Source organism: Eucalyptus grandis, chromosome 8 (assembly GCF_016545825.1).
Source record: "Eucalyptus grandis isolate ANBG69807.140 chromosome 8, ASM1654582v1, whole genome shotgun sequence".
NCBI classification, from domain to species: Eukaryota; Viridiplantae; Streptophyta; class Magnoliopsida; order Myrtales; family Myrtaceae; genus Eucalyptus; species Eucalyptus grandis.
In genome coordinates this window covers 16,662,370-16,685,535 of record NC_052619.1, presented here as the reverse complement: position 1 = coordinate 16,685,535, position 23,166 = coordinate 16,662,370, and the positions used below count along the sequence as shown (strand labels likewise).

Sequence of the window (23,166 nt, the reverse complement as noted above, 5' to 3'; positions counted from 1 at the left end):
CATCATAAATCAGAGGCAACACGGGCAGTTCAGAGCGGCATCTGCTGTTAACTAGTCGAGGCTGCAATGTCGTGTGTGGTCGTGACTGCGAACGAGAGGCCGAACATGAACCCGCATGCTGTTAGAGCTGAAGGAATGCTTGACTCTCTCTAGGCGAGGTACCTGATCAACCGAGGGATTTTGTTCTACTTCACCCTTCACGATCGCTGCTTGTGATTTGGATAAATGTCTGCGAAAATATGCCACGAGACAGTGCTGAATGTGCTCCAAAACCTTCCTTGGGTTCTGTAATTGTGGACGATGTGATTTTCTCCAATCTCACGTCACTGATGAATTTTTCTAATGCATGAATCTTGAAAGCACCCCTTGCATCTATGAAGTGAGTAAGGGAACATTCAGCAGGGTGGTCATCTGTCCATGAACAATCGCCACAGCTTTCATAACAAAGAAGACGTGGTAACAAATATACTCCCAATTATAGACTAAAAGGGAAATCCAATTAAGCGTTAAATCTGACATACTTTCGTGATCAAACCCCTTCCCAAACAGTATATCTCGATGACTTATTCAATTTATATAGTCGGATAGATTAAAAGAGAAATAAGGCGTTAAATCAACATATCTTTGTGATAATCTAATGATTATCTATGCAATTAATAGGTACCTATATCGACGACCAGCGACGGAGGAGACTCCATGATCGGCAAATCCCGAGCGCTCGTCCCTCAATCACAGAGCACCTGTTCAATAGAAACCGAAATTCGCCTCAAAACAATGGGGCAATCAACGATAATCAAGAAGATTCTCGAAACCTACCAGAGTCTCCCGACGGAAGGAGAAGGGACTTCTTTGGTGCGAGGGGAAAGTATTAGTAATAGCTACTAGCTAGGGCCGTCAAAATGGTTTGCTCTTGAAGGAACGAGATGGGCCCCAAAGTATCTCCTGAGCCCAAAATTCGAAATGGGCCCCTGCAGACCCGGAACCGGCTCTTCAGTCCGTGCCGTGCTGACCTGGAATTTGGGCCTGCGTGGGTTTTCATTTGGGAATGCCTCTCTCACACGGAGCGACAAAGAAATTATGGGAAGACATATTGAATGGGGCTTCATCATTGGGGCGAGGGGCTTGACGACGAGGGATGTCGGCCGGAGATGGTGGGGCTATGTCGGAAGGGTGTAGTGGTGGCTTGGAAGAAACTAAGCTTTGTTGCTTTTGGGAAGAAGACGGGTTGCAAACGGGCCAAGCGCACCGGGCCTTGTGGGAACCGGCCTCAACAGACCGAGTTCGATCGCCAAGGATCTAGAAATTAGAATATTTCTTTCCTTTTTAGGGAGGAAAAAAAGCTTAGGAAATTGACACAACTAGTCGAGAGAAAGAAAAAAAAAAAAAAACTAGCTGGAATTGGGGGTAAGGGGAGGAAGCTCAACCTCTTCAAACAATAGAGCGTGTAGGCAGGACGCCAAGTTTCCGGACTGCCACTGCTAGTCCCTTATGGTCTTCGGACCTATAGATCCAGCACTACGTCCAATTAACGTCTGAATTACTCGACTTTGTTATATAATAATTTAAATCAATAATGCAGTTTTTTTTTAATCTACATTGGGAAGAGGATAGTGCATGTGTGTGGTGAAATTTGTTAACATTTAGACAGCAAAGAGGTAAGGCAAGAAGTTTGCACGCGTGGATCCGGTGGCACATATATAGTACATGGTAGATTTTTTTCGTTCCTATTTATGTCGTAAGTATCCTATTCATTGATCACTTGAACGTACAATATTGCATTTTATAGCTTTGATATCGTGCAATATCGGCACATTCGTGGCTCCATTTCCGCGTGATTTTTTCCAACATATACACATACTAAATAGGCCTATGTAATTGTTGCAAAAAATAAGTGATCAAATAAATAGTAAATGAAACAAGAAAATAAATCAAATATTGAATTACATGGTTCGATTGATGTGATCTATTCCATGTGGAAAGCAATACAAGATTTCATTATTGATCACGGCAATACAATGAAAATTATAAGCATACTCGAGTCTTTTAAACACTTTCAATGTTTTTCAGCCCCCAATTATACCGTAAAATTTTTTTGCAGTATTTTACCCTCATGATTTCTTACAAAATACTCTATCAATCTCACAAAGGATTTAGATGTCTTATCATAAAATATATTGGCATTAAAACACTCACATACTCTTCATGACGTAATTCACAAAATCACTGCACAATTGATTGTTACGACCAAAAATTCCTCCGCCCACTAATGGGCAAAAGCCATATAATTAATATTAGGATTCAAAATAATAAGTAAAAAAAAAAAGAAGCCTTTTAGTTGTCTCAGATTAGGAATTCAGCTTCAACATGAATTTCTTGCTTGCTCAATCGTCAAACAAGTTCTATAGGATAATTATCTAAGATGTCCTAAATATATTAACAGATGCTAATTTAGTTGTAAACCTTTGAATTTGACCAATTTAGTTGTAAACTTTTTATCGATTGGCCAATATATTCCTTCTAGCCAATTTTGGTAGAAAAATCATTGACCTTGACACTAGTCATCATACGTGGCACAGCTGCCATTAACGTGAACAATGTTTACAATTTTTTTTAAAATTGAATTGTAACATATTTTTTATTTTCTTTTGCTTTTTCATTGTCACCAACGAAGGTTCACTAGAGGAGAGACTACAAGCCCTCGTCGATTTGTGGGCTAGGGCGGTCAGCATTCATATTAGTGTGGGATCTACTCCTTCAAGAATTTATGACTCACAACAAGCTGTTATTTTCAAAGTAGTGAAAAAGCCGCTATGCTAGCAAAGCCTGAAAAGCCAACAATGATGATGAAAATCCCATCAACTCTTTTTGCCCTTCAGTGTAGGTCTTAAATCTTTTCTTTGCGACAAATGGATCAAGTCAAACTAAGCCTAGATCGATGTTAGCTCTCAGCTAAATGGATCTGAAGGAGTACTCGATGTTAAGAAAAGCAAGAATAACAGAAGCTCCTCAACTGATGCTATCACTGATACCAGTAAGAACAAGGGAAGCAAAGAACAGGGGAAGCAAGATATACAAAAGCAATAAAGAGAAAACATATGAAGAAGAGGAAGTAGAGTATGTACGTGCTACTGAGAAGAATGAGAAGAGAACCTGTTTCGAATACTTTGTATAGTGCTGCAAGTCCTGGCTAGTCTCGGCGGTTAGTCTAGTGAAATTCAGTTCGGAAGTTTGTCAGTTTTGCTTCAGTTTGTTAAACTTTCTTCAACTCGATTCAATACCTGAAAACAGATTTCAGAGATAGTCCTTGTATATAAAAGGCTAACTCTCGATTGAATGTAATACAATGAAAACATAATATACAGAAGTTCTTCATCTCAAGATCTCTCTCAGATTCTTCATCCCAATTTCTTCTTTGCGCATAAACTTCTTCATGGTATCGAGCTGCTGCATCCTGAAGAAATCATCTTGATGCTGTACAAAATAGTGAGATCTACACCAGATCGAAGTTAGATTCGAAGCTTCTTTGATCTCTGAAGATATCTGTATCTTCCAACAAAGATCTGTGAGTTGGTATTTTTCATTCACATCTAAATCTTCATCAGCAATATTCTCGTTGCAGCATACTGCAAATCAGTAGAATTTGTGTTTGCAACTAGAGTTGATCAGAGATCAGGAAGAATAGAATGGCAGCAAGAAGTTTGAGATATCCTTTTCCTATTCATGTTAATATCTCGAATTTCGTTACCATCAAATTAGCTGAGAATAATTTCCTCTTGTGGCAAGCTCAATTCTATAGATTATTAAGAAGCCAAGATCTATTCGGTTTTGTGAATGGGGAAATTTCACCACTTGCAAAGACAGTACAGGTTGAAGAAGGAGGTCAAATTTCTGAGATCCCTAATCCTGATTATAATGATTGGATAAAGACAGACCAACTTGTATCTTCTTGGATTAGTGGTGCAGTATCAGAAAATATACTCAGCCTGATAATTGGTTTAAACACTGCTTATGAAGTTTGGCAAACTCTGTTAAATCGGTTCACAAAAAAATCAGTAGCTAAGGAGTTCGAGTTAAGAGGAAAACTATAGGCTTGCCAGAAACGTGAACAAACATTATCGGCATATCTCAGGGAGTACAAGTCAATATGTGATCAATTGAATGCCATAGGGAAACCAGTTGATGAAATCACAAAACTATTTGGAATTCTAGAAGGACTGGGATTTGAGTATGAAAGTTTTAAAACTACAATCTATTGCTTGAAGCCTCAACCAGAATATGATGAAGTAATCTCACACTTAGAAAGATTCGAAGCCAGGTTACAAAATTATTCTTTAAATCAATTCAGACCTAACCTAGCTTACTATGGCCAGAGGAAAACTGAGGCTATACATAAAGAAGAGGCTGACAGAGAATATATATACAACAAAATGCTATTCTTAGAGGATCAAGAGTAAATAATCGTGGAGGAAGAGATTATGGAAGAGGAAGAACATATAATGCTAGATATAGGAACTCTGGTTATCCTGGAAGAAATATGAGTTACAAAAATAATGACTCAAACTATGAACAAGAAAATCAGCAGTTCAAACAAATCAATACCTCCTCTGGCTTGGGCCCTGTTCAAGGATTTAGACCATACAATGTATCAGCACAAAGGTATTCTGATATCAGGTCATATCCTGCACCAAATTCAACTCTTCACAAAAAGGTACAAGTGGAGAAACCAGCAGAACACACTCGACTTGAGTGTCAAATCTGTAAGAGGCCTGGTCATGATGCCTTACATTATTGGTATCGGTTTGATAATTCCTATCAAGCTGAGGATATACCAACCGCACTAGCAGCACTACATATCGAGGAGGCAAATGATCAAGAATGGTATCCAGACACTGGAGCAACAACCCATAATACCTCCAATATTGGTATACTTCATAGTCTTTCTAAAAATAACAATGCTGATACAGTCATGATAGGTAATGGTCTGTGTTTACCTGTCAAATACATTGGTAATGCAATACTGAATACTGCAATTACTGCCTTGCCTCTAAATGATGTGCTGATTGTTCCTAAGATTAAGAAAAATCTTCTATCAGTGTCAAAATTCACTGATGATTACCCTTGTTCCTTTATTTTTGACAAAAATGGTGTGTACCTCAGGGACAGCACAACCAACACAACCATGAAGCTAGGAAGGAAGGTTAGAGGGTTGTACAGAGTAGACCCTCATGTTGCAAAAGTCTATTTCACACAAAGATAGAGAATTGTTGCAGAGAGTATCTGGCATGAACGACGGGCTCATACAAATCAGAATATCTTGAAGCATTTGAGGAATCAAAATCTGATTCAGTATAACAAAGAACCACAGTCTGTATGTAGAAGTTGCCAAATAGCTAAGAGTACTGCTCTTCCTTTTCCATTATCAAGTTCTACAGCTATAAAACCTCTAGAACAGATTCACTGTGATATCTGGGGACCTTCTCCAGTTAAATCTTTTCAGAATTTCAAGTACTATGTCATTTTTGTTGACAATTTCTCTCGGTTCAGTTGGATATATCCACTAAGGCTGAAGTCATATTTCTACAGTATTTTTCTCATGTTTCAAAAGTTAGTAGAAAATCAGCATAACTGTAAGATCAAGATCTTTCAGTGTTATGGTGGAGGAGAGTTTATTAGCCAAAAATTTAGAACTCACTTACAAAACTGTGGCATTCAACAGCATATCTCCTGTCCATATACACCTGAGCAGAATGGGATACCTGAAAGGAAGCATCGACATATAGTTGAACTTGGTCTGGCTATGCTATACCATGCAAAAATTCCATTAAAATTTTGGGTAGATGCATTTGTAACAGCCAACTATATTGTTAACATTCTTCCTACTCAAAGATTACAGATGATGCAGTCTCCTTCAAAGACAAATTATATCAAAGCATAAACCAAGATATGACCATCTCGGAACCTTTGGCTGTGCTTGTTATCCCCTGTCTTCGACCATATGCACAGAATAAGCTTGATCCACGGTCACTAACCTGTGTCTTTCTTGGATACAGCGATCACTATAAGGGATATCGATGCCTTCTCCCTACTGCTGGTCATGTCTACATTAGTCGGCATGTAGTGTTTGATGAAAATTTTTTCCCATTCTCTAAGAAATTAGCAACAATTTACCCTTCCTACACACACTTGTATAAATTGTGGACAGAAGAAGAACAGTTCCTAGCTTCCTCCACTACAAACCACATAAAACATTCTGCTTCTCAGTATACAGATTGGGAACAAGAAGCCACAGCTAATCAAACAAATGGAGTAATCTCACCTGAATGCACAGAACAAGCAGTTTCTGTCTCACCAGCTGAAATTACTATGGATCAAGTATCCACCACTACTCAGGATAGTCCACAACAAGTTGAAGAACCTATTTCCATAACTGAGACATTAGATGAACCAAATATGGAACAACACACTTCAAATAATCAGACAGATTCACAAGGTACATTACCTACTCACCCTGTGCAGACTAGGTCTAAGTCTGGCATTATCAAGACCAATCCTCGGTATGCATGTCTTGCTGTATATGAAGTACCTACTGAACCAAAAACAATCAAATCAGCCTTAGCACATAAAGGCTGGTATAAGGCAATGACAGAAGAGATGGATGCACTTTATCAAAACAAAACTTGGGAATTAATTCCTCGAACTGGTCAAATGAATGTCATTGGCTGTAAGTGGGTATTTAAAACAAAGCTTGCAGCTGATGGTAGTCTTGATAGACTTAAGGCTCGACTGGTTGCTAAAGGATTTCATCAAGAAGAGGGCATTGACTTTATAGAAACATTTAGTCCAGTCATCAAACATGCTACAATTCGCATAGTTCTATCTGTTGCCATGATGAAACACTAGCCAATCCATCAACTAGATGTCAAAAATGCATTCTTACATGGTACATTGAATGAGATAGTTTACATGGAGCAGCCTCCTGGTTTTCAAGATCCCAAGAAACCTCATCATGTATGTCTACTCAGGAAATCTCTTTATGGATTTCGACAAGCTCCTCGAGCCTGGTTTGACAAGTTCAGCAACTTTCTGCTTGAATATGGGTTCTTTTGCAGCTCGACTGACCCATCCTTGTTCATCTATCATAATGATACAGACACTATTCTTCTACTACTATACGTTGATGACATTATCCTGATTGGAAGCTCCTCTCACTTACTTTCCAACCTCATCCATTCTCTAAGTCTTCAGTTCTATATGAAAGATCTTGGCCCTTTACACTACTTTCTTGGCATTGAAGTCAAAAATGCTTATGATCATCTATTTCTTTGCCAGACTAAATATGCCAGAGATCTTCTTACTCGAGCTCATATGCTCGAGTGCAAACCAATTACTACTCCTATAGCACTAAAACCAACTGTTCTGATAAATGACTCTGCTTCACTACCCAATCCTGCCGAGTATCGAAGCTTAGTGGGTGGCCTTCAGTATCTGACTTTAACAAGACCTGACATTGCATATGCCACAAATCAACTATGTCAGAAATTACAAAAACCCACTGTTGCAGACTTACATAAACTCAAGAGAGTTTTAATATATGTCAAAGGCACTATAAGCCTTGGAGTCTTTATTCACTCTCGAAGCTCTCTCCATCTGTATGGGTTCTCATATGCAGATTGGGCAGGATGTGTTGAAACAAGAAGATCAACAACAGGTTTTTGTACATACCTTGGCTCCAATCTCATATCTTGGGCAGCAAAGAAACAATCCACAGTCAGTCGATCCTCTACAGAAGCTGAGTATCGTGCTCTTACTTCTACATCTGCTGAACTTACCTGGATAAGCTTTGTCTTACGTGACATAGGATGCTCATTGACTCGTCCAACACAGCTCTTTTGTGACAATAAGTCAGCCATTTCTCTCACTATCAATCATGTTCTTCATGCTCGCACCAAACACATTGAGATAGACTTTCATTTTGTTTGAGAAAAAGTCTCATCAGGGTCCCTACAAGTGAAATATGTTCCAAGTAACTATCAACTTGCTGATATATTCACAAAACCTCTCTCGTATTACACATTATTAGCTACGAATCAAATTAGGAATCGGTTTCTCACCCATTCCCAATTTGAGGGGGGCTGTTAAGAAAAGCAAGAAGAACATAAGCTCCTCAACTGATGCTATCACTAATACCAGTAAGAACAGGGGAAGCAAGATATACACAAGCAATAAAGAGAAAACATATGAAGAAGAGGAAGTAGAGTATGTACGTGCTACTGAGAAGAATGAGAAGAGAACCTGTTTCGAATACTTTGTATAGTGCTGCAAGTCCTGGCTAGTCTCGGCGGTTAGTCTAGTGAAATTCAGTTCTGGAAGTTAGTCAGTTTTTGCTTCAGTTAGTTAAACTTTCTTCAACTTATTCAATACCTGAAAACAGATTTCAGAGATAGTCCTTGTATATAAAAGGCTAACTCTCGATTGAATGTAATACAATGAAAACAGAATATACAGAAGTTCTTCATCTCAAGATCTCTCTACAGATTCTTCATCCCAATTTCTTCTTTGCGCATAAACTTCTTCACTCAAGACACTCAAAAAGGCAATAGATGTCGTATCTCTTCTACTTGATCTATGCACGTTAGTTTAAGGGCATCTCAATTATTATAATCACGTCTGCATGTTTTCTTACGCTGATTCGTCTCAATTGAATGGATCTGAAGGAGTACTCGAGACACTCAAACACTGAGAACCACAGACAACAGCAACAACAACATCGTACTTAAAGAGTGAACCACACTAAGTGCGCAAGAGCCGGGCTGAAAGAGTGAACCCACCAAGTGCTCTCACATCAATTTCATCCCGTTCAACCTCAGGCCACGTTTACAAAGCACGCGCAAGACACTATTAATTTAATCTTATTTAACAAAAGAACGCCTTTTTTAAATAAAAAAAAATATTGATTACAGATATCACGGGGGAAATAAAAGAAGCCAAGATCTAGGGATATAAAAGAAACCAACTGTCCGAATCAAAAATTTCAGGTCGAATTTTCTTAGGTTTTGGTTCGTAAATAAAACAATGGATTTCCGATGGTTCAGTTTGGTTTTTGAATCATAAAGTTGACCGGAAACACATAGCTGAATATGCTTCAAAACCAAAATAATCGAAGTAAAATGCTAAGCACGTTGACGAACATAGAAAAAGGAACCATAACTTTCTTGCAGGCTTGTGCAATTTTCGACCCTCCATCTGCCGTCGTCTCCATTGTCGCCTTTGATCCCATCGAATATGCCGTCATCTCCACGATGGTCTTCAATCCCGTTGGATATGCCGGTGTCGTGGCCTCTACCGTCATCCTCACTGCCTCTGTTGTAGCTGATGTAATATGAACGCGGAAGCTAACCGGAACGCAGGTCTCGCCGGCTTCTTCTTGTTCTTCGTGCGGGGGCTCCTAAAGCAGAGCTGCTGTAGGGTTGGTTAGGGCGTGCATGGAAACGTTTCTAAGAAACGTTTCGGAACACTTATGTACGGATTTTGTTCCTGGGAACAAAAAAGAACAGAAATGCAATTTGTTCCCGGAACAAAATAAGAACAAAAAAGAAACAACAAATTGTTGTTTCTTGTTCCAAAAACAGAAATGAAGAAACGTTTTTCTCTTCTCTCTCTTCTTCTTCTCTTCTTCTTTTCTTCTTCTTTTTCTTTTTTTCTTTCGCCGGTCGCCGGCCTCGGCCATGGTCGACGACCGGCCGTCGAGGGCCGGCGATGCCGTTGAGGGTCGACGACCTCGCCGGAGCCTCGCCCGCGCCGGCGAGGCCGAGCCTTGCCTCGCTCGAGGGAGAACGGTTAGGGTTCGGCGAGGGCTCCGGAGGATGGTGCGACGGCAGCGTGGCACTAGAGGCTTCGGGATCGAGACGGCGTCGAGCTGCGGGCTTCGGGGTGTAGGTGGTCGGCTCGACGGCGGGCGGCGAGCCTCACCGTGGCTGGGCGAGGCTGCCGGCCCCGTCGGCCGGTCGCCAGAAGAAGAAAGAAATAAAAAGAAAGGAAAATGGAAAATAAAATAAAAATATTAAAAAATTAAAAAGAAACAAAAAAGAATAAAATTTAGCAAACGTGTTTCTACTCATTTTTTATTCCCGGAACAAACGTTACCAAACGCGTTCTTTTGTTCAAAAACCGTTCCCCGGAACAGAAACACTTTTTTTTGTTTCTGTTCCCTGGAACAAAAAAAGAACAGAAACGTTACCATTCGCACCATTAGCCGCGCGTGTGAAGAAAAAGAAAGCCATCAGAGAAAAATAAAATTTATTTCAAGACCACTTATCACGCTGCAATTAAATTCAGATCGGTTTATTTCAATGAAATCTTCATGATTAAGGAAAATATTTTCTTGAAAATTATTTTGAAGAAAAATGGTTAGTTTCTATTATTTTGTGGTATATAGAAAGTAATTTCCTTCTTGCCAAAATGGGAAGTTATTTTCACCCATATCGAGCGGACTGTCGAGCAAAGGAGGGAATATTCTCGGCGAACAGTGACATACTTCACTGAAAGGAGAATTCGATCTGGGTAGGGAATGAGTGAGGCTAGCCAAAGTATATTTTTATGCCCGCAATATAGTTTGAGGAGATGGGATAGTGACTCTCGCCATGGCTAAGGAATAACATCATCTCTGATTTCGGGGACATAACTATATTTGCTCAAATAGAGTGCAAGAAGTGCAATAAGATGAGCCACTCTAACTCAAGCCAAGCCAGCCGTGGCATAATTGCACGTAAGAAAGCAATATCTATAATTCATGACTACGTATATAAATTGACCTCAGTCAAATTGGCATACTACGGCACGGTTTCTTATGAATGATTTTCTTCGTCATGTAAAAATTATTCTTGAAGAAAAGACGTAAAAGAAAGAGTTCTCATATGGGAAGCGTAATTTCTGCTCATGTAGTCTTTTTAATTTTTAACATTATGAGGAGGGGGCTCGAGGAGAATGACTGCCATCCACAGGTATATAGCCATTCGCATGTGTATCGCCACGATGAAAATCTTTCTGTCCTTGTGCCGCAACAATCCATGCCACGGCGCAAGTCGACAAACAGAGAGAGAACTTGCCGGAGTAGGGCAAGACTGGAACCCACGGAACGGCGGAGCTTCGAGGGGGAGCTGAAGGTCATGACCAACATGGAGCACCAGATGAGGATGACGATACGGGAAGAGGAGGAAGAGCCTTGCTCATTGCCATCCTTCACGTTTTGAGCTTGTTATAAACTTTTGGGATGCGAGATGGTAAAGCACCCTTTGCACCCTTGTTATAAACTGTTTAGCATTCTTTTTGCTCTCTTTTAAGATACTATTTGTTTCATGAAAAATAAATTATTTGGAAAATACTTTTTCTAAAAATTATCGCTTATATATATTATTTACAAACATAAATGAATGAAGAATATTTTCGTCGTTCACAAAAATATCTAGACATAAATTGTTATCGGTAATAATGACATTTATCATCGATTAATACTATAAGTTGAATCAAATCCATGTACTTTGGCTAGAATTGTTCTTGGCATCCACCGCATACTAGAAGGTAAAAATTATTTAATTAAGATAATCCTGATTAACTGAATGATGTGGTCTCTTTGTTTTAGACACTTTCCACGTGATAGAAGAATGATGTAATTCCAGACAAGGCTTTCACGACATTCAACGTGATGGAATCTTCGACATGAAAACACCGCCGTTTTCTCTGTGAGGGTGTCGATTGTCCATCTCTTTTGTCCCACATTTTGGTCCCCTCTATTTCGCAAAACATAAATTATTTAAGTTTTTTTTTTTTAAATAATCACTAATATCATCTATAAAAATTAAGGAAATATTTCATCATTCATAAAAATATTTAGATATAAACTGTTATCGATAATGAAAACTATTTTTATTAACTGATTAATTTTAGATAAAATAAATATAATTTTTTATTTATTTTTAACGGAACGAATGGGCCTTTAATTACACTTTTATGTGTAACTCCAATTTTTTTTTTTTTTTTTTTTACCAACTTGTTGATATCACATATGTGCACAACAACGTTAACATTCTGATCAAAAACATTCTTGTTGCTATTATGGGTCAGATGAAAATCGTGAATTCGAACTCTCTCCAAATTTGTTGGACTTTATTTTTCAAGAGGTGGAAATGCTTGTGGCAAGAACTAGGAGTGAACAATTTGAGATTCTATAAAGGTTCCACTTGAAACTTGGAATCTATTATTAGGTACATGTTTCTTATTTTTTGAACGAGGAACCTATCTATCGAAATCTAAAATTTGGAATATACCATATTACAGGTTCCAGAGTCCAACAAGTTTTTTTTTTCATTTTTAGTGAATGCAACAATAATGAACAAGCTAGACATGTGTGGCTTCTTAAAAATAATTAAACAGTGCCAGAAAAACTTCTTAAAAGAAATATATAGAAACCTTATTGATTGTCAACTTCAAATTTTTCTAGCATTTGGATAATTATTCATCTATGGGTTTTTCATGGTTATTTCATTCATCCCATAGTCTTTTAAAGAAACCATAAGTAGGTTGCAGCCATAATCATGAAAAAAGCAAATGAAAGAGAACAAAAATGAATTTAGGTCCTTGTTGACTATCCAAATATTTTATCTAAAAAATACTTCCTCGTGGAAGAATGATAAAGTAATGGAAAGACAAAACGGATTTTACTTTTTAACCCAATGGGTATCTCACTAAATTATATAACAAATCATGGAAAATGAACTCGAATTCATCTCTTATTTGTCTTTACAAAGAACTCACTAAAGTGATCCACAAATGTGCAAGATTCAATTAAACAAATGGATGGAGTTCATTAGCGTCATGTTCCGTGAATTCAATGATGGAAATCCCATAAGAACCAAAACGCATAGTTGTAAGTACACTATCAATGTCAAAAGTTATGTACAACGCTCACTTTGATGCCAAAAGTTTATTTTGGATCACTTAAGTACCAAAAAGTTTGAAAATGCCAACTCCGATTAGATTGATCGGAAATCCAACGTGACACTTTTTTATTAATTTTTTAAGCTAATGTGGCTTGCCAAAGAATACAGTCAGCATCTAAACCACAAAACGACGTGATTTGGTGTCTTTCCCCCAAGTCAAAACCCTAAATGCCCAAATTGAGAGAGAGAGAGAGAGAGAGAGAGAGAGAGAGAGAGAGAGAGAGAGAAGGCATGGCAGGGCTTCCTCGTCGTCTTTTTCCTTGAAGAAAAACACCAGCACCAGCCACTCCTTGAGCAGAGCCCAATCCACCATCTCCATCTACGCATAACTTGTTTCTCTCACCCTCCTCGTCTTCTCTCTCTCCACCTTCGACCCCTTTTCTTCCTCCTTCTCCTCTACCCTCGCCTCCTATTCTTCCCGTCACTTCTTGCTCGAGAAACAACCCCAGCCTCTCCTTACTCACCTAGTCGAGCAACTACGACGGAGGCCGAGCGACGGTGGCCAAGCGAGCTAGGTTGGCATTGGGCGAGGATTGAACAAAAAAAACCCTAATTTCAATCCCATATGAGCTATGCGGCATCATTTTTGTGAGGTCATCTACATACGACAGCAAAACGACGTTGTTTTCTTAAGAAGGATGAAAAACGACGTCGTTTAAAAGCCATGTCGATTTTTTTTTAATATATATATATAAATCACGTAATCATTTTGGTCGGAATCTCTCGCCGATAGCACCAAAATGATTGTTTTTCCTCCAATTTGGCACTTAAGTGATTCGATAGAAACTTTTGACATCAAAGTGAGCGCTGTACACAACTTTTGGCACTAATAGTGTACTTACCCTAAAACGCATTAATAAAAGGCAAAAAGAAAAGCAAAAGGCATAAATATTTTAGGTTTAGGAATCCCGGTCTAGTTTTGGTTCCAATTCCTATAGGAATCAAGAACTGAACTGGGAACCGCTAGTTTCGAAAAAGAGAAATCGGGAATCGAAATCTCCCTTTATAGAGTCGAGAATCAAACTCAATAGGTTAGGTTCGGTTCCCGATTCTACTCGGAAATCGTGCTCACCCCTAATAAGAACAACACAAGTGCTAAAAATAAAATTTCGCTCACTAGAGCGCCATTTCCAATTTGCACTATCGGAAAGGCTAATGTGGCCATCGGAAAATATTATTTTTAGTTTTTTGAATTTATTATTTTTTTTTTTTTTTTTCTTTAGGGCTAGCAAGGGTCACTGGTGATCCTTGCTGGCCGCAAAATCCTCGTCCTCGATCGCAAAGTCCTTGGACAAGGCCATCGAGGTCTTGCCGGTGACTGGTGAGGGCTCTCACCGCCTGGCTCTTACTGCGAAGGTTTTGGGCAATAACTTAGGGCCTTGCTAGTATTGGGTGAGGCCATGAGGACCCTCACCCAAGGTTGCCCAAAGTCAATGAGGCCTTGATGGCCTCATCTAGGGCCGCTGCAATCAAGGGCGAGGCAGCCAGTAAGGGTTTCATGCCCGGCGAGGGTCATCAATGATCCTCATCAGCCTAAAAAAAAAGAAAGAAAAATTTAAAAACATTTAAAAAATCAATATAGGACATTTGCCCAGAAGTGGCACTTAAGTAAATGATTTTGCTCCAATGTAACACTTAAATGAGCTAAAAAAGTTTTGATGCTTAATTGAACATCATACAAAAGTTTTGATATTTTTACTATTCTTATTTTGGCACGCTCCTTACATTATCAATAGAGAACGCGCGTTCCTCCTCTTGGCGCATGCCACCAGCCAAACAAATAAAAGCAACTTTCGTTCAACTTAATTTTTCTAAGTTCTGGCATTTTACTAAAACCAGAAAAATATTATAAAAAGTAAGATTCAACTCGAGGGAGGCTACGGGTGCATTTGTTTGTGTTTCTATTCAAAAATTATTCCGGAGAAAAAAAAAAAAAAAAAACCAACTATTTCATTACGGGGAACAATTTTGACCGAGAAAAGTTGCGTTTGGTAAACTTGTTCCGTAAATAAAAAAAATGAATATAAATACGTTTGGTAAATTTATATTCTTTTTTTGTTTCTTTTAATTTTTAATATTTTTATTTTATTTTTCCTTTATTTCTTTCTTTTTCTTTTTTTTTTTTTTCTTCTTTTGGTGGTGGTCGGCTATGCCGAGGCCGGCGACCGGCCGACGGGGCCGGCAGCCTTGCCCGGCCACGGCGAGGCCGGCGTCGTCGGCGCGGGCGAGGCTCGCCCTCGCCTTGGCGGGCGAGCTTGGCCTCGCCGGATCTGGGTGAGCCTAAGCTCGCCCGGCTAAGGCAAGGCTAAGCGTCGCCGGCGTGGGCGAGGCTCACCCTCGCCTTAGGCCGGGCGAGAGCTTGGCCTTGCCCAGATCCGGTGAGGCCGAGCGTCGGCCCCGACAAGGCTTAGCCTCGCCGAACTGGGGCCGAGCCTTGCCGGGGCGGCGACGCTCGGCGAGGTCGCCGGCCAAAGACAAAAAAAAAAGAAAAAAAAGAGAAGGAAATAAATGAGAGAAAAATTTGTTCTTCAAAAGTGTTTTCGGAATAAAGTAAAAAAAATAACATTTTTTTGTTTCTTATTTCCGTTCCAATTTTATTCGAGAACAAAAAAATAGATTTTGAACAAAAATGCAAACAAACGCGTTTACGTGCTTTTTTTTGTTTACGGGAACAAAAAAAAAAAACTTTTTGTTCATGAATAGAAAAAATAAACCCAACCATGCACGCCCAAAATTTTTGTTCATAAACAAAAAAAATAAATACAACCATGCACGCCCTACGTCATCGCAGCGCTTGACCCACTTCTTTTTCTCTTATTTTAAATACTTACCACCAGAAAATATCCCCCCCCTTCTCTCTCACTCCCACTAGCTTTTCAGCTCTCGCTCACACCAAACACAACCTGCCAAGTTTTCCCCCATCAACTTCTGTAATTTCCACTTTCCTTAGCCAACAGAGAAGTTAAGGAAACCCCCGGGCCAACCTCCGGCCCCTGATGTTGTCCTCGCCGCCGGAGCCGGCTCCCGCTTCGGCGGCGGCGAACGGCACGGCTCCGGCGGCGTCGAACGGCTCCATACCCGATTGGCTGCCGCCCACCCCGCCGGGGACGCTGCCGGGGCTGATAGTGGGGATTGGGATTGGGGGCCTGATTGTGCTGGTTGGGGTCGGCATTTTCGTGATTTTCTACCGGAGGAAGAGGAGGAGGAATGACCCTATACAAGGGCCTAAAGGTGAGTTTTTATCCTTGAATGCGAGCTTTCGAAGTTCGTCATTTGTTCTTCATTTTATGGTCGGTCGGCTAGCTAGAAATGAACTTGGGTTCTGAAATGAGGATTAGTCATCGGGGTTTTTGAACTCGCTAAGACTTTGCTAGAGGCTGAAAAATTGGATCTCTTGTTTTCGAGACCCCGAGTTGTGAATCCTGCGTGTTGATTGTGTCGATTGCTCATATGCTTCCGTGATTTCATACCGGCCAAATTCTCTTAAGGTTGCTGTAAATTTTGGGAGTGCTACTTGGGTCTCTCTCTGAATTTATTGATGCAATTGCTTAATCATTTTCTCTCTAATATCTGTATGTGTTTCAGGATAATTTGATGCCGATTGCTTTTTGGGTTATGATTTTTCAGTTCATATAAGGTATCGGGTTAAAAGTACGTAATGTTCCTTGCAGATGACCCTTCTGCTGGCCCAGCTCAGCCTTTTCAACCTAATGTTACTCCATCAATTGACAAAGTTACAAATTGGCCAAAGCCTATGCCTCTGCCACGAATTTTGTCGAATCACCAAGGTCCAACTTCTTCTGAACAGTTCTCAACAACAGACATGGGTTCAGCAAGACCTTCAATACTATCTCCTGGCATGGCATTAAGTCTTTCACAGAGCACATTCACATATGAAGAGCTAAAAATAGCAACGGATGGTTTCTCCAATCTCAACCTACTCAGGCAAGGTGGTTTTGGCTATGTTCATAAGGGAGTACTTTCGAGTGGGAAAGTAGTTGCAATCAAGCAATTAAAAGCTGGAAGTGGACAAGGGGAGAGAGAATTTCAAGCAGAGGTTGACATCATCAGCCGCATCCATCACAGACACCTTGTTTCCCTTGTTGGTTACTGCATTTCTGGTGCTCAGAGAATTCTTGTATATGAGTTCGTTCCAAATGGCACACTGGAATTTCATTTGCATGGTGAGTATGCCTTTATAGGAATAGATGTATTCTTTCACCTGATGATGCTGTTTCTAATATCAATCACCTCTCTCTCTCTCTCTCTCTCTCTCTCTCTCTCTCTCTCTCTCTCTCTCTCTCTATTACCTTCTTTCCAAGTTACACACTTGAACTTTTCTTGATATGTACGGATTCTAGCTACCACACAACTTTGACATTCTATGGTTAATGCCTTTTTGTAGTGCTGTTGGAATAGCAGGACCTGTTTATACAGTCGCTTCATTCTGGAATAAGGATTTTATATATCAAAGCTGTTTATTTAGCTGCAGAAATCCCTTAACATGGAAAAAAAGAAGGGGGTGGGGGAATGGACAACAGACCCTGACATTGCAGCCAGCTAACACCTTTGTATCAATGCCGTAATAATCAGATAACTTGATCATCACTGAGATACTGTGCATAGGCAACATAGGATGTTTAGTTATTTTTGGAGTTGAGAACATTATAGTTGTTGTAACAAGCAAATGTCATTGCAGGGAAGGATCGCTCAACTATGGCTTGGCCTATGAGAATGAAGATTGCTTTCGGTTTTGCAAGAGGGTTAGCATATTTGCATGAGGACTGTAACTATGCTCTTTTATACCTATTTACTACCATAAGTTTCGTGGTTCATCTTTATTTTATTCACTTCTCAGGTAATCCCGAAATTATTTACCGCGACATCAAAGCTTCTAATATTCTTCTAGACTTCAATTTTGAGGCAAAGATATGATGTGCAATTGCTTAATCATTATATGATAATATCGGTCATCTAGGATGATTATTGAATTCGCTACCACATTATATAGTTAGTTCTTAAGTTATTGATTTACTTCATTTTTTTCAAAAGCATTTTGCATCCCTCCAACATCCTCTTTATAAGCCGACGATTAGAGAAACGACAAAAGATCTTGGGGCTGCAAAAGTTGTTTCTTGATGAAATCATTAGGGGAACCAACTTTTTGTCTGCAGCTATTTTTGGAGTTGTGATGAACTCTTTAATGCATAATTTAATATTGTCGTGTGAAGCTATTTGGATGTGAATTATAAAAGCTGGCATTACTGATTCCAGGTTGCAGATTTTGGACTTGCAAAGATTGCTTTTGATACAAATACTCATGTTTCCACTTGAGTAATGGGAACTTTTGGGTAAGGCCATTCCTCATGCATGCAGTTTGTGTAATTTGGTACAGTTGATGGTTCAGTTCATTTATTTCCTCTTAGCATACATTCGTTGTGCCATTTATTACTGAGACAAGTCTATTTAATGGAGCTACCTGGATCCAGAGTATGCCTCTAGTGGGAAGCTCACTGACAAATCAGATGTCTTTTCTTTTGGAGTTGTGCTTCTAGAGTTGATAAGCAGCTGTCATCCGATTGACAAAACACAACCCTTTATTGAGGATAGCATGGTTGATTGGGTCAGTAGTTTATCAACAATATATTTACTTGAGGCCTGTTATTATTAGTGATCTTATCTGATAGGGAAAAGAACCAATTTTAGGACTTTGAGCTTACATGCCCTCTCCCCCTCCCTTTATTTAATTCATTCTTTCTTTCCATGGTTTTGTCTCTCACCTTGGATGTCATCAAAGAATTGACTACTCTAATGAAATTTGAGGCAAGGCCTTTGCTCACACAAGCTTTAGAAGATGGCAAATTTGATGCCATTGTTGATCCAAAAAATTGCACAAGGATTATGATACTGAGGAAATGACTCGGATGATTGCTTGTGCTGCTGCTTGCGTTCGTCATTCTGCACGATACCACCACAAATGACACATGTACATTGCTAGTTGAAAAGCCTTTGTTTCAATATGAGAATGCATGTTTCCATTTTTTCCTTATATTATAGATATAATCTATGCTCGATCAGTGGTTTTGCTCAAGTCATGGGATATCACTTCATTTGAGCCTGGAAAAAAATTAGTTTCAGTATCTCAGTTTGCTACAACTCGCTTTCCAGCATGACCATAGGTGCAGAATGGTCTACTAGTGTGGAATAAAATTTGAACTTCATGTAATCAGGTTGTTCGAGCATTAGAAGGAAATCTCTCTCTGAGCGATTTAAATGAAGGAATTGTCCCTGGACATAGCAGAGCTTATAGTCCTTATGGAAGCTCAGATTATGACACCAGTCAATACTGGGAGGATTTAAAGAAATTTAGGATGATGACCTTGGAAAGCCAAGAACAAGCCACAAGCGAGTTTAGTGTCCCCACTAGCGAGTATGGCCTTCATCCATCCAGCTCAAGCAGTGGGTTTCAACAGACTACCCAAGAGGTGGACTTGGGGAAAATGGCAGAGGATGTTTGTCATGCTAGTGAAGGCTTGTAATATTAATATTAACCGGGAGGCTAGGCCCTACTTCCACAGTTCCACGGTATGTCTGCAAGATCCATGCTCCAAAGATAAACATCATTCGGAAGAAAAAGTTGATGCTGCGCTTTGGCCTGTGGCTGCATGTTATGAGTTATTACTTGTAGATTGAAATGGATTAGATTTGGGAAAGGCAAAAAGTACATCAGGTGTCGGTATGTCTGCGTTGCTGACTTGAGTAGTATAGTTTGAGGTATTCTAAAGATTGCCGTTGCTGCTAGAGAAATGTATAAGACTGGAAGGATGAAACTCAAAAGTAGGAGGGATCATTTTCTCATGATCTTATAGGAGCAGTGGGTTTCTGCAATTTTTGGCTTGAAAGTTGGGAGCAACGGTGGTTCCGGTTCAATTCATTACCCTCAGAAGAGTTTCTCCAATAATCTTTTTCAGGTGCACACCATTGGTATGATTTTAATCAGCCTGCACTCTTCCCATTACTTTTTGAAGAATGAATCTGCAAAATTTGTTTAATCCAAATTGCTGTAGTTGCTCAAGTTCTTTACATGCTGGTCCAAATCGATGCAGTAATTTATGTGGAGTTTTGTTCTTGAAACTGCTTATGAAGTTGATTAAGTTCGTGGAGGTTTCTACATGTGGAGTTTCTTATGTGAAATTTTCTTGGAACTCATTTTTTTTTTTTACTGAAATTAATGTGGTGGGCGTGCAAAATTTTGTGGAAACAGATTCATGTTCTCCGTTTCAAAAGAAAATTACTTCTGTGTTTCTTCAGGGGAAAAAAATCGGATGCTGCGTGATTTGTCAGACCCTGTGATTTGCTTCAGTCAGACAATGAAAGCAATGAGCACCAAAGCTTAATGTGAGCTCCAAAAATTCTTTCATTTTATTACTCAAGCCAAGTTGACGGCGCAACTTCCTAAGATTGTATTATCGAGATCGACATGGATCTTTATAAGTCTTGAACTGGAGAGATGAATTTAATCGGGGTACAACTTCCTAAGATCGGTTTGCTTACGACTGGTTATATTTGTTCCACAAGCCACTATAGTTAATATTGGATCAAGAAAATATACTAAAGCATGAAACTACGAATGGAACAGAGAGCTAATAAATTATCACCCCCTTAATATTGGATCAAATTTCAAATGAATAATTTAGGCAGACGAGCCGAACGAAGTAAAGCTTTTCATTTTCATTAGCTGTTTCAATTAATTAGCTTTAGTTAACTCAGACCTCAATTCCGCGTATCAGTATAGTTCATACTAATGTGTGAGTGCATGCATTTGCATGCATTTATCTTCTCATGAAAAGGGTTACCGGACTAGACTTTAAACTTGAGGCTTGTTCTTCCGCTCTTTCTTTCATAGCTTTATTTAGAGTGGAGAGATCATGAGCATGTTTTATTGGATGAACATGTCTGCAAAAAGCTACCAGAGCACTTAAGTCCAGCTACTTACTTACTTCTTGAGGCTTGAACGGCAACCCAGATCTTGGCCTGCCAGATCCTCGCCTGCAGAAGAATGAAAATCCCATCTCCATCCAGGTCGTTGCATCGGTTTCAGCCTTCTACAGTGCTCTTGTGTGCTCTGGCTACAATTTGGTTGATAAAAAAGAAAAAAGATCAGGCCCAACTTCATTTCTTCTGTTTTGCAGCCCCAACCAGCAAGTAGAAAAGTGGGTTTCCAGCCACCTTGTAGGTCCGTTTCGAGGTGGTTTCAAGCCTCAAAACCTAGGCCCGCTTTGGAGAAAAGTGACCCTCGCTTCATTCCCGATGTTTCGATCCAAACAGATTGTAAAGGGTGAGTTTTGCTCACTAATCCCTTATTAATATGCTAATGATGCTTATGGATTGATTAGATTTAACTAAGTGTAATTAAGTAGATAGATTAGATTAGAGTAATTAAATTAGAAACTTATTGATGCATGTTAGGCAAATAGTTAGTGTAGTTAGTAAGGAAATAGGTCATAGTATTTATTGAACGAGTTTTGGTAATTTTCCGGGCTCATCTCAGCTTCCAATTAGGCTATAATGAGTCTAAGTTGGATTTATTACATTTATTTAATAATTTCCATAATTAATTAATTAATTATTTATTTTCCGGAAATTAAGCTGGGATAGTCGACGATCGGAATTTCATGCTGATTATTGTGGTGCAGTCTGTTTATTTGTTTGAGTGCTAAATCGTGCTGAATTGATTTAGTTCTGATTTTAGAATTTTATTCATAAATTAATCAATTTTGGTAATTGATTGGAAATTAACCGAGCGTCGATTTACAGCGCCAAAAGTATGTTATGGGTTGTTGAAAATTGTGGGACTTATGAACAATGAAACTGTTATATTTTGGCTAAGACCCACCGTAGACCCACACACGGCTATTTTATCGAGTATGATAGAATGTGAGAAAGAATGCCATACTACGTCGGCTTGATGACTAAGGATGTCATCTCGGAGAAAGACGTTATATTATGTGGGCTTAGCGATTCGATAAATCACTTTAGAGAAAGCACGTGGGCTTGGTGACTAAGTATGTCGACCTAGAGAATGCATGTGGGCTCGATGATTAAGCAAGTAATCTTGGAGAATGCACGTGAGCTCAGTGACTAAGTGTGTCAACCTGGAAAATGCACGTGGACTCGATAATTAGATATACCATCTTGGAGAATAGATGATGCTGAATGTACCGACCAAGGAAAGGTCGTGGTGACATGCAATTGACTAAGTCGATTGATTAATAATTCGATATGATTGATGTGATGTGATGTGATGTGATCGTGTATATTTGATATATATATATACTGATTTGCAGGAAGGAACTAAGGCCAATGTAGGCTCTCTGACTCGTGTTGTGCTTAGATTTCCTAATCGAATCTTAAAGCTAGGTGACGGTTGTGAAGAACCGGAAGTCCCTCAGTTTGGGGAAGGTGAAAGAAACAAAATCGGCAAACCTGTCTGGCTTGTTAGTCATAGGACAGTTCCTTTTTAGTTAAGCCAGTACTTTTGTAAGTGACCTGATGTTGTGAATAAACCTATTTGTTATAAAAGGTTTGTTTGGTTTGAAAGGTTGTGGAAAATTGGCTCTACTTTTATACTCCATTGCTTTATTGTCTGGGGATTATTATTATATGCTTCCGCAGGTGTATTAAAATGAAAAGGTCGGCGATGCGTCTTGGGATGTCGCTATTAATTGACCAAAGGTGAGGGATGGGTGCATGCCCGAAGATCGGGGCATGATAAAGCGACTCCTGCAGAAGTTGCTTGATGATTGATTGACTAGACTTGGCGAAATACGAAGGGCTAGGAATCATATCAACATCATGTTTACAACGTGAACTACGACTCCTGATGGTCCATGCTCTCGTTTTCCACTTCAGGATGATCTAGTTTTCCACAGCGAAAACTACGGTTCAGCCGATGCGCTTTTGTCTCATTGGACGACAACCTTTCTTTAAGCAGACAACAAAGTGGTTGTCGAGAGAGAGAGAGAGAGAGAGAGAGAGAGAGAGAGAGAGAGAGAGAGAGAGGCGTTATTAGGTGCGCTTGGGTGGTCGTTGTTCTCCTTTTCATTTTGTATCCATGTGCAAGTCAAGTCTACTCCACTGTGTGCAAGTCAAGTCTCCTCCACTGTATATA

At 39.5% G+C, this 23,166-nt stretch overlaps 1 protein-coding gene across 3 annotated transcripts; it reads left to right on the top strand.

Moving 5' to 3' along the window:
* Positions 1–15,840: 15,840 nt before the first annotated feature.
* Positions 15,841–20,160, top strand: LOC120286086 (proline-rich receptor-like protein kinase PERK1). 3 transcript variants are annotated; one of them, XM_039299027.1, is made up of 6 exons: positions 15,841–16,226; positions 16,667–17,179; positions 17,695–17,853; positions 18,270–18,346; positions 18,471–18,618; positions 18,819–20,160. In XM_039299027.1, exons 1-4 carry the CDS (start codon positions 15,992–15,994, stop codon positions 18,302–18,304), a joined length of 942 nt encoding a protein of 313 aa, XP_039154961.1. In that variant the 5' UTR covers positions 15,841–15,991; the 3' UTR covers positions 18,305–18,346; positions 18,471–18,618; positions 18,819–20,160. The 3 variants fall into 3 exon arrangements, with proteins under 3 accessions (XP_039154961.1, XP_039154960.1, XP_039154962.1); XM_039299026.1 differs by having other exon boundaries at positions 17,695–17,924; XM_039299028.1 differs by lacking the exons at positions 18,471–18,618; positions 18,819–20,160 and adding an exon at positions 17,854–17,924 and having other exon boundaries at positions 17,695–17,758; positions 18,270–18,340.
* The last annotated feature ends 3,006 nt before the right edge of the window (positions 20,161–23,166 follow it).

Excerpts from the sequence above, each read along its gene's own strand:
- LOC120286086 (XM_039299026.1), top strand. The coding sequence starts at position 15,992 with ATGTTGTCCTCGCCGCCGGAGCCGGCTCCCGCTTCGGCGGCGGCGAAC. Across the intron at positions 16,227-16,666 it reads CCCTATACAAGGGCCTAAAG|ATGACCCTTCTGCTGGCCCA; the intron begins GTGAGTTTTTAT and ends TGTTCCTTGCAG. Across the intron at positions 17,925-18,269 it reads ACTTCAATTTTGAGGCAAAG|GTTGCAGATTTTGGACTTGC; the intron begins ATATGATGTGCA and ends TACTGATTCCAG.